General features: G+C 48.7%; 1 protein-coding gene and 1 pseudogene across 1 annotated transcript in view; one reads left to right on the forward strand and one right to left on the reverse strand.

Moving 5' to 3' along the window:
* LOC107118617 overlaps window positions 1-12,046 on the reverse strand; it is a 127,426-nt pseudogene that overhangs the window by 80,207 nt on the left and 35,173 nt on the right.
* LOC107118614 overlaps window positions 1-12,046 on the forward strand; it is a 76,360-nt gene that overhangs the window by 62,107 nt on the left and 2,207 nt on the right. The window contains exon 12 of the mRNA XM_015420982.1: window positions 7,095-7,697. Within this exon, the coding sequence (XP_015276468.1) occupies window positions 7,095-7,697 (603 nt within the window). The remainder of the gene's footprint in view (window positions 1-7,094; window positions 7,698-12,046) is intronic.

The raw sequence follows: 12,046 nt of genomic DNA on the forward strand, positions 1-12,046 counted from the left end.
CTTACAAACTCCTTTCCCTTCCCCTCCCCACAACAGACACTCTGTGAGGTGGGTGGGGCTGAGAGAACTCTGACACAAACTGCTCTTTTTCAAGGACAGCTGTGCCAGAGCTTGTGACTGACCCCAGGTCACATCCGCAGGTGCAAGTGGAGGAGTGGGGAATCAAACCCGGTTCTTCCAGATGAGTCCACACACTTAACCACTACACCAAACTGGCTCTCCAAAAGAGAGTTGAACGGTAATATAATGGAACTGCGTAGGAAATCTATTCTGTAAGGGATAGTACAGTAGTCTATTGCACTGTTTTTTTGTACTTATCACCTCTATTTTTACTGCTCTTTTCTCAGCCTTTGTAACCCCCTTTCTTCATTATGGCATGTCACTTCTTAGGCTGGTTTTCATTTGCATTGTTTCTCCGGTTCTGTAATTCTGATCTTACTGAATTGTTATTGGAGGCCTTAACACTTTTCTTATTTTGCGATCTGCCTTGAGTCTCCGTGGGAAAGGCTGGCTGTGAATGAAGTCACCGGAGCACTTTCACGCATGCTAAATAATGCGGTTCCAATCCAGTTCAGCGACTGTTTGCGAGATGCATAGAAAGTGGATTGAAAGTGCGTTATTTAGTGTGTGTGTGAAAGTGCCGACATTTACTGTCAAGGAGGATGACCCTGAACGTAAGATAACCTTCTTTAAAAAAAAAAAAATAGAACACATTTTGAGTCCAGTGGCACCTTTAAGACCGACAAGTTCTGGGTATAAGCTTTCGTGTGCGTGCACAACACTACTCAGAATTAAACTTTGTTGGTCTTAAAGGTGCCCCTGGACTCAAACTTTGTTCTGTTGCTTAAGACCAACATGGCTACCCGCCTGAATGCCTCTTAAAAATGTTACATACACACACACACACAAAAATTATTGGAGAGAATTGTGTCTTCTATGCCAATGGTACATTTGGTTGCCAGCTCAAGGTTGGGGAATACCTGGAGATTTGGGGGGCGGGGGGTGGAGCCTGGAGGGGGGGTTGGGGAAGGAGGGGACCTCATTGGGGTACAATGCTGTAGAGTCCACCGTCCAAAGCAGCCATTTTCTCCAGGGGAACTGATCTCTGGAGATCAACTGTAATTCTGGGAGATCTCCAGGCCGCATCTGGAGATTGGTAACCATACCAATGTAAGATCCCCCCCCTTTGTTTGACAACATACTAGGGGGGATTACTCTTACATTTTGGTAAATACTGTAATACATAATATCAGGGCTCTTTTGGTAGAAAAAGCCCAGCAGGGACTCATTAGCATAACAGGCCACCCCCAACAGCAGAAACGTATTAGCATGTTAGGCCACACCCCTGACAGCACAGCTCATTAGCCTGTTAGGCCACAGCCCCATGTTACTAGAAGTGTGGTCATCCAGCCACACCCACCTTTTGCTTGTTATTCTGTTTACCTTGTTTGTTGTCAAAACCCAGGGCCTTTTTGTGTAGCAGGAACTCCTTTGCATGTTAGGCCACATACCCCTTATGTAGCTGTTGGGTGTGGCTTATTATGCTAATAAGTTCCTGCTGGGCGTGGCCAACTCGGGAGCCTGCGGAACTCTGTTCCTGTGCGTTCCTGCCCAAAAATAGCCCTGCATAATATTAAAAAACATTCTCCTCAATCCATGCAAAGAAGACATCAGTCTCTATCCTCCGTCATGTTTAAAAACAGTTTTTCTTTTTGACCTGTAAGCAATGTTCCCTCTAAGCTGTGGAGTCTTGTGAGCAAAAATTCCACTTTGTGAGCTACTGGCTTTAAGGCTGTGAGCGAGTGATTTGGCTGCTGCATAAATTAGTCTGCTCTGGAGCCATCCCTTCCTGAGCTTAAGACAAAAATGTGTGAGCCGGAGGCTAAAAAACTGTGAGCTAGCTCACACTAACTCAGCTTAGAGGGAACACTGCCTGTAAGCCATCTGTCCCAAACAGCATGTTGCATTGTGCCCCAAGACGCAATGCGGGGAGACAGAGTGCTTTTTTGTTTTCCCCACGAGGAACTGCAATTCAAAATATTTGTGAGAGTAGAAAAATGTGTGCAAAGGGTAACGGTGCTTTCCGCCACTTTTGTAACCTTTGCAGGCGACAGAAGGACACCAGCAGCATTTGCTTCGTCGTCTTCTCTTCATAATGGAGTGGGAACAGTTTCTGTGAAGGTGGAGCAGGTCAGTGAAGAGTCACGGTGGAGGCAGGCCCGGTTTGGCTGGGGAGGGGCCGTGGCTCAGTGGTAGGGCCTCTGCCTGAGGTCCCAGGTTCAGTCCCTGGCATCTCCCGTTCAGAGGACCAGGCCAGAAGGGGATGCAAAGGACCACAACCAGAGACCCTGGATGGATGATGCTGGTCCGAGTAGACACAATACTGACCTTGAGGGACCAGTGAGCTGGTTCATGGGTGTGGGAATCTGCTGTCATTCCCAGGGCCTGAAGCCATCCTTCTTCTTTTGCCTCTGCCCACTAGGGAAGCTGTGTAAAAAAAAAAAAGTTTGAACCCTTCTGGATAACTGTGTCATCAACCCACATTTTGAATTTGGCTAAATAGGAGAACAAAAGAGCCCTGCTGGACCAGACCAATAGTCCATCTAGTCCAGCATCCTGTCTCACACAGTGACCAACCAGTTCCTCTGGATGGCCAACAACAGGGCATAGAGGCCGAGGCCTTCATAAGAACATAAGAAGAGCCCTGCTGGATCAGACCAGTGGTCCATCGAGTCCAGCAGCCTGTCTCACACAGTGGCCAGTCAGTTCCTCTGGATGGCCAACAACAGGGCATAGAGGCCGAGGCCTTCATAAGAACATAAGAAGAGCCCTGCTGGATCAGACCAATAGTCCATCTAGTCCAGCATCCTGTCTCACACAGTGGCCAACCAGTTCCTCTGGATGGCCAACAACAGGGCATAGAGGCCGAGGCCTTCATAAGAACATAAGAAGAGCCCTGCTGGATCAGACCAATAGTCCATCGAGTCCAGCAGCCTGTCTCACACAGTGGCCAACCCGTTCCTCTGGAGGACCAACAACAGGTCAGAGAGGCCAAGGCCTTCATGAGAACATAAGAAGAGCCCTGCCAGACCATGTCTAGTAGCCATTGATAGACTTCTCCTCCATGTATCTATGATCCACTTTTAAAATTGTTTATTCCTGTGGCCATTACTACATCCTCTCACAGTGAAAAACTATGGTATAATATAAGAGGAAGAAATGTTTTCTTTTTCTTTCAGAGTCCAGTGACCTTCAAGGAGGTGCATGTGTATTTCACCGAGGAGGAGTGGAGCCTGCTGAATCCGGACCAAAGAGCCTTGTACATCGAAGTCATGCTGGAGAACTGTGGGAATGTGGCCTTTCTGGGTAAGGCTCCCTTTATGATAGATGCAGGAGGCTGAAATTTTGGCTTTTGAGTCAGTGGCAGAGCATCTGTCTGGCTTGCAGAAGTTCAAAGATTCAGTTGAAAGGATGATTTGGCTAAGGATCTAACTCAGGTAAAGGCATGTTCAGAAGAACATAACATAGGAACACGAGAAGAGCCCTGCTTGATCTGTCCAAAAGTCCATCCAGTCCGGTATCCTGTCTCACACAGTGGTCAACTAGTTCCTCCAAATGGTCAACAACAGGGCATAGAGGCTGAGGCCTCCCCCAGATGTTGCCTCCTGGCTCTGGGATTCAGAGGCTTAGTGCCTCTGAATGTGGAGGTTCCCCTCAGTCACCATGGCTAGGAGCCACTGATAGACCTGCCCTCCGTGAATCTGTCTCATCCTGCATTTTAAGGCCTGTCTGTGTAAAGAAGTGTTTCCTTTCCCCCCCATCCTGAATTTATTTATTTATTTATTTATTTTTATTGGATTTATATCCCGCCCTCCCCTGTCCGTCACCTTCATTGGACGCCCTCAAGTTCTATTCTTTGGGAAGAGGGAGAAAAGTTCTCTTTGTCAGCTCTCTCCACCCCGTGCGTAATTTTATAAAAGTCTGTCACGTCCCACGTCCGTCCTCTCTTTTCTAAACTAAAAAGTCCCGGACTCTTCGTCAGCGCTTCCTCCTAGGGGAGGTGCTCCAACCCTCCTCTGTACCTTTTCCAGCTCTGCAAAGCCCTTTTTAAGGTACAGTGACCTGAACTGTGCACATTCCAAATGAGGATCTCTACAGGGGCATTATAATATCGGCCATTTTATTTTCAATCCCTTTCCTAATACTCCCTAACATAGAGTTTGGCCCCGGCCACACGGGCCGGATATCGCAGGGGGGCGTGGCTAATTGCCCCGGCGCAGTTTGATCCGCAATTACGCGATCCGACGCGCCGGCGGCACACCACGGGTCCTTCCCTCAGTGCCGGCGGGTAAACGAGGGTGGCGATCACACGACAATCCTGCAGCACGGCAAAGAAGCGGCACGGCACGATCACATGAGCAATGGCTAGGCACCGCTGCCGTGAAAAACGGAGTCATTTATTATTTTTTTACGCCGAAACGGCACTTTCGCTTTCCTCTTTGTGCGCATGCACCATTGGGTGCTTGTGCGCATCTTGTGGAGACTTGGGGAGGAAAACCCTGTTTGCGAAGGGACGTGGGCGGGCGCTGGATGCCACCACCGGAAACGCGATCAGACGCCCGCCCTTGCCCCGCGGTTTCCGGAAACTAGTACCTTGGAGGTACTACTTTTTAACTCCGCATCTTCGGCGGGAAGCCTCGGGTTCGCCACGGGAGCTCTACGCTTCCCAGATGTTGCGGTGTGATTGCGCCCGGAAAATCCGCCTATCTTCCGTCTCTGTAGAGTGGCTACTGCTCTGTGTGACCGTAGCCTTTGCCTTTTTATTGCTGCAGCACCTGGTGGTTGACACTATCAATTGAGCTATCCACTACACCTCAAGAGATTTCCCCCTCAGTCTCAACAAGTTCAGACCCCATTAGACTATAACTGAAGCTGGGGATTTTTCGTTCCGCTGTGCATCACCTCACACTTACCACCATTAAACTTCATCCGCTGCATTGTCACCCCCTCACAATTTCTTGCAACTATCACAAGAAAGCCTTGGTTTTCGGCACCCTGAATAATTTTGTGTCATCGGCAAACTTGGCCACTGCACCACTCACCGACACTTCCCGGTCTCTTTATGAAGACATGAAATCGCATGAGTCCTAATACTGATCCATGTGAGACCCCACTGATTACCTCCCTCCATTGTGAGAACTGTCCGTTTATTCCTGCTTTTTGCTTCCTGTCATTTAACCAATTTTTAATCCATAAGAGAATCCATCCTCTTATCCCATGACTGCTAAGTTTATTCAGGAGTCTTTGGAGAGGTACCTTGTCAAAAGCCTGTTGAAAGTCCAAGTAGATGATGTCTACCGGGTCATTGTCTACATGCTTTTTCACTTTTTCAGAGCAAAAGGTTGGTGAGGCAGGACTTCCCTTTGCAGAAGCCATGCTGCTTTCCCCCCAGCAGGCTTTGTTCCTTTGTGTGCCTAATAATTCTTTGGTTACCGTTTCTACTAACTTGCCTGGAACAGACGTTAGACCCCTTTTTAAAAAATGAGGGTCGCATTTGCTACTCTCCAGTCTTTGTGTGCTGTTTTTCTGATTATCAGCACCCATATCTTCTTCTTTTGCCCTTTGTTTTTGACCTTTGGGGAACCATTTCACAGATTTGGTTTTTCAGCATTTGTGGAAACTGCCCTCAACTACGCAGATCCCTTTGCCTTCTCCCTACCTACCCTGTTCAAGTGCTTTTGCTAGCTGGACCAGGACAGGAATTCAAAATCTACTGGGCTCAGCAATCCAAGTTGCTCCGAGCCCATCCAGCTCTGCCGTGACTGGCAATGGCTCATCAGGGACTCATGCAGAGTACGGCCAAGCTTTCTTAGCAGGGTTCTTTACGTGGGGAGACCAGTCCCAATTTGGGACCTTCTGTAGGCAACGTAGATGCTCTGCCACTGAGCCACCCCACACTGCTTTATGTTCCCATTTATCCTACTTATATCCTGCTCTATTTATGCTGTTCTCCCCTTTCCCTAGTTTTCTCTAGTTCCAGCTCCTGCCAACCTAGCAGTTCGAAAGCGAGAAATTGCAAGTAGATAAATAGGTACCACTTCGGTGGAAAGGGAATAGCGTTCCGTGCGCCTTGGTGTTTAGTCATGCTGGCCACATGACCACGGAATCGTCTTTGGACAGCGCTGGCTCTTCGGCTTTGAAGCGGAGATGAGCACCGCAACCCTAGAGTCGGACTCGACTGGCTTTCGAGCAAGGGAACCTTTACCTTTACCCCTTTCCTACAGACAACCCAGCATGGGTTTGCTGTAGTGGTTAAGTGCGCGGACTCTAATCTGGGAGAACAGGGTTAGATTCCCCACTCCTCCACTTGCAGCTGCTGGATGACCTTGGGCAAGCCATAGTTCTGTCAGGGCTGTTCTCTCAAGGACAGTTCTGGAAAGAGCTCTCTCAGCCCCACCTACCTCACAGGGTGACTGTTGTGGGGAGGGGGAGGGAAAGGAGTTTGTAAGCCGCTCTGAGACTCCGAGTGAAGGGCGGGGTATAAATCCAATCTCCCCCCCCCCGTCCTCCCCCTTCTTCTTCTTCTTTTGTGGTTTGAATCTTCACTCTGCCCCAGGAGCTCCCTGGGTAACCTTGGGCTAGTATCTCTGGCCGTTTCTCTCACACTCTCAGCCACACCTACCTGACAGGGTTTTGTGAGGATAAAATGGAGCAGGGGAGAACTTTGTTAGCCACTTCTGAGTCCCCATCAGGGAAAAAAACTTGGGGCATAAATGAATTAAAATAAAATAAATACAAAGAATTGTTAGTCTCTTCTGTCCTGCCATTTAGAAGGCTATGTGACTGGGTTTCTTTCCTCGTTTGAGGTTCCAGTTTTGCTTCAGGCCTTTTTAACAGTTTCTCTCTCTTTTTTTTCCCGGCAGGTGGTGGGAGGGACACCAAGGGAGAGCACATTGTTGTGACTCCGGAAAGAGGCAGATACACAGATGGAGGAGAGCAGGGAAGAAAAACAGAGGAGAAGCAGGAGAAGGGGAATGAATCCTTGGCCGCTCGAAGCGACGACTGTCGTGAAATCCCCATGCATGAAAGACGAGACAAAGGAAAGAACACGTGTCACGAATGTGGGAAAAGCTTCAGTTCTAAGTCTAACCTTAAGACTCACTGTAAGATCCATACAGGGGAGAAGCCATTTAAATGCCTGGACTGTGGGAAGAGGTTCACTTTGAAGTACAGCCTTGTGGTACATCAGAGAATCCACACAGGGGAGAAACCATATGAATGCGTGGAATGTGGGAAGAGCTTCAGTCAGAGTGCAGACCTCCTCAGGCACCAAAGAATCCACACAGGAGAAAAACCATATAAATGCTTGGAGTGTGGAAAGAGCTTTAGTCGGAATACGTACCTTAATGCCCACCAAAGAATCCACACTGGGGAGAAATCAAATAAATGCCAAGAGCGCGGAAGGAGCTTCCGGAAGAACACAGACCTTACTTTGCACCACAGAGGTCACACAGGCAAGAAACCTTATAAATGTCTGGAGTGTGGAAAGTGCTATAGGTGGCATTCGAGCTTCGCTTCCCATCAAAGAACCCACACAACGGAGAGACAATATAGTTGGTCTGAGTATGGCATGAGCTTTTGCGATGACTCAGTCCTTCAAAAAGCAACTGAGGCCCTGACCTGGATAGCCCAGGCAAGCCCGATCTCATCAGATCTCGGAAGCTAAGGAGGTCCGACCCTGGCAAGTACTTGGGAGACCTCCAGGGAATACTAGGGCCGGGATGCAGAGGCAGGCAATACTGAGCCCCCTCTCTGAAACATCCAAGCCCCACTAGGGGTCACCAGAAGTCAACCATGACTTCCAAGCGCGCACACACACACAAAAATACCCCCCCCAAAAAAAGCACCCGAGAGCCCCCAGAGGAATCAAGGCCTACGTGCTTAGAGTGGAGGTCTCTGACCTTTTTGAGCCTATGGGCATCTTTGGAAGTGTGATTCAATATGGTGGGCTGCTACAAAATGGCTGCCACAGGAAGCAGAGGAGGCCCCAAAATGATTGCTGTGGCTTAACCTTCAGCGACACAGTGAAGATTGTTGGACGGTGGAGGCAGCTGCTGCCAAAGCAGCGTTTTAGAAATCTGCACAGCAAATCAAATCTCCAAGGGCCACTCAGGAGTCTTGCTGGGCAAAAGTCCCATTTGGCTTTGCCCACTTTCTAGAAATGCTTGCCGAGCACCAGGAATGTGCACTGTGTTGGGAACATCTGGTCTACAGCATCAAAAGAGTCGTAGTGTACAACAGGATGAACAAGTCCGTTGCAGTGGGAGCTTTTGTGACAGATCAATCCTTCACTTACATTTAAAAAAACACTCTGAAAGAAAAAATTCTGTGATTCCTTCATATGCTCAGAATGTGGTAAGAACTTGAAATGGAGTGCAAGTTTTGCTTCACAACAATAGAGTCATACCCACAGAAAAGCATGTGTATTCTGTCTGGAGCTTGGCTGACCAAGCAAACCCATAATGAGTGACATTAAAAGCAAGTGGAAGAAAGCCTGTACAAATACTCAAGAGTGTGTCAAATAATTATTTTCATGCTCAAGAATGCATGAAAAAATTAAGCAAATGAATGAGAGTCACTTGGGCCCAACGTCTTACAAGATGTCAGAGAAGCTTCATGCAGCACCAAAGAACCCACACAGGGGAGAAACCTTTTGAATGCTCAGAGTGTGGGGAAAAATTCGGTAGGAGTGGCCATCTTCAACAGCATCAGAGAAATCCTTTGAACTCTCGGGAGGTGGTGGGCTCTCCTTGGGTTTTTTTTTTAAACAAAGGCTAGATGGCCATCTGACAGCAATGCTGATTCTTTGAACGTAGGCAGATCACGAGAAGGGAGGACAGGAAAGGTTGCATCAGTCCTTAGTTCTTGTGGCCCTTTCTTACATGCTCAGGGAAATGCTGATCGCCACTTTGGAGTCAGGAAGCAATTTTTCTCCAAGCCAGTTTGGCTGGAGACCCTGGAGGTGGGCTGGGGTTTTTGGCCATCTTCTGGGCATGGAGCAATGGTGACTGGGTGTGTGTGAGGGGGACATATTTGTGAAACTCCTGCATTGTGTAGGAGGTTGGACTAGATAATCCTGGAGATCCCTTCCAACTCTGATTCTAAGTATCTCACTGGTTGCAGTTAGAACTCCAGAGCTGGACCTCTGTCTGACCCAGCAGTAGAGTTCTTATGCCATGCAGAACGGCATTCCCTGCTTGTATTTGGTAATGGTTGGATGCTTAATATGTGTTGTAGCATAACACATCTGTGGTTGTTATCAAATCTCCATGTACAATGGTGGAAGCCAAGAGATGCTGTAAGTGCGAAGAAAATTTCCTTTCTGAAACATGGAAACAGAATGGGTCTCCCTCTCGTGCAAATTTTTGTGCTCTGAATTTGAAGCTGTTTGATAATAAAACACAAAATAAAATGCCAAATGCCTGACCCTCACTTCAGCGAGCAGTAGGGACTTCCCCAGAGCCATGAGTTTTAAGATTTACAGTACCGTTCCAAGCAGAGCTAATACACTCCCTTTCTCACAGTATGAGAACTTGTGGGCACTCTATGAAATTAATGAGCAGTAGGCTTAGAACAGATCCATCTCAATCCTCATTAAGATGCGGAATTCACTGCCACAGGAAGCGACGGCTACAAACATAGCTTCAAAAGGGGATTGGATAAACATCTGGAACTGAGGTCCATGAGTGGCTATAAGCCACAAAGTATAGATGGAACACTCTGTCTGGGGGCAGTGATGCTCTGTACTCTTGGTGCTTGGGGGGGGGCAACAGTGGGAGGACTTCTGAAGTTCTAGCCCTGCTAGGGACCTCCTGATGGCCCCTGGGTTTTGGCCACTGTATGACACAGTGTTGGACTCTAATCTGGAAGAACCAGGTTTGATTCCCCACTCCTCCACTTGCACCTGCTGATGTGACCTTGGGTCAGTCACAAGCTCTGGCACAGCTGTCCTTGAAAAAGAGCAGTTTCTGTCAAGAGTTCTCTCAGCCCCACCCACCTCACAGGGTGTCTATTGTGGGGAGGGGAAGGGAAAGGAGTTTGTAAGCCTCTCTGAGACTCCAAGTGAAGGGCGGGGTATAAATCCAATCTCTTCTTCTTCTTCTTCTTGGATGGGACGAGCTATTGGCTTGATCCAACATGGCTTCTCTTCTGTTCTAAGCTCACAAATCTCAATGGTCTTAGAAAGACGTAACTTTCCCTCAGATTGTGCTTCACATTTCCCTTTGGAGGAGGGAGCAACCAAGATATATTTTGGTCATCTCAGTTTCTTCAGCCCCTCACCCGGGTGGCCCAGGCTATCCCAATCTCGTCGGATCACAGAAGCTAAGCAGGGTCAGCCCTGGTTAGTACTTGGATGGGAGACCTCCAAGGAAGTCCTGGGTTGCTACACAAGAGGTAGGCCATGGCAAACGGCCCCTGTTTGTTCCTTGCCTTGAAAAATCTGTGATTGCCACTTTGGGGTCACTTTCTAGAAACACTTGCCAGGTACCTATGTGGTCATCATAGATCCGCTGCGACTTGACAGCAATTCCCACTACCCCCATCTCTAAATATGCACAAAGGGGTAGGGTGATTGGCCGAGGGCTTTTCTGAACAAGGTTTAGGATGCAGCTCTGCTTATTAACTGCATTTCTTCTTCCCTACAGACGGTTTGGCAGTCCCGTCCCGTCTCCCTTTTTAGACCAAGCTGCATCAAACACCTTGTGTAAAAAAAGACCCTGGCTGGGGTTGCCAAAAATAAGTACCATCCCCTTGAAGAACATAAGAAGAGCCCTGCAGGATCAGACCAGTGGTCCATCTAGTCCAGCCTCCTGTCTCACACAGTGGCCAACCAGTTCCTCTGGAGGGCCAACAGCAGGGCATAGAGGCCGAGGCCTTCGTAAGAACAAAAGAAGAGCCCTGCTGGATCAGACCAGTGGTCCATCTAGTCCAGCATCCTGTCTCACACAGTGGCCAACTGGGTCCTCTGGACAGCCAACAACAGGGCAGAGAGGCTAAGCCTTTCCATTGGGTTGCACCGGGAGTCTTCTGGTGCGTGGAAAATAGGGACCCGGGGAGGGGGCTGTTATTTTTTCACCTTCCAAAAGACTAGGACTTGAGGGAATCCAATGAAACTGATGGGCTGTTGGTTCAGGATGGACAAAAGGAAACACTACTTTACACAGAGAGTGATGAAAATGTAGAATTTGCTGCCAGAGGATGTAGTGACAACCACAGGAATAAACAGCATGAAAAGGGAGTTAGATTTCCGGAGGAGGAGTTCATCCGTGGCTATTAGCTAGGGTGGCTGAGGGGAACCTCTACATTCAGAGGTACTAAGCCTCTGAATCCCAGAGCCAGGAAGCAACATCAGGGGAAGGTAGGGCTGCCAACCCCCCAATGGGGGTGGGGGTTTGCTTAGTTTCGGGGGCCGCAATCTGCCACTGACCAGCGGGGGAAGCCCTGCCCCTGAAGAATCCCAGCGTGCCCGGTGTGATGATGTCACCTGGAAGTGATGTCATTGCACTGGGCACATCGTTTGGGGGGACACTCTAGTATTTGGATAAAAACTCTATGGTCACCATAGAATTTTACCATAATGCTAGAGCACCCCCTGCACAACATGCGTGGTGCGATGACATCACCTCTGGGTAATGTCATCAGGGCTTTTTTTGTAGAAAAAACCCAGCTGGAACTCATTAGCATAATAGGCCACACCCAACAGCAGAAACTCATTAGCATATTAGACCACACACTGGCACTATGGCTCATTAGCATATTAGGCCACACCCCATGCCTTCCCTTGGCTTGCCTGGGCGCCCCGCGCCCCCTTGAAGGGAAGGGAAGGCAGTTTAAGCAGGTCGGAGAAGACACGGGGAGGCATTTAAATGCCTCCCCAATCCTTCCAGGGCCCCCCTGACTCACCTGCCTTGGAATCGCCGGGGTTTTTTCCCCGCTCTCCAGGCCTTCCCTCTGTAGCCACGCACATGCAGAGGTTTTGGCTGTA

The sequence above is a fragment of the Gekko japonicus genome, unplaced genomic scaffold (assembly GCF_001447785.1).
Source record: "Gekko japonicus isolate JY-2015 unplaced genomic scaffold, Gekko_japonicus_V1.1 scaffold3364, whole genome shotgun sequence".
NCBI classification, from domain to species: Eukaryota; Metazoa; Chordata; class Lepidosauria; order Squamata; family Gekkonidae; genus Gekko; species Gekko japonicus.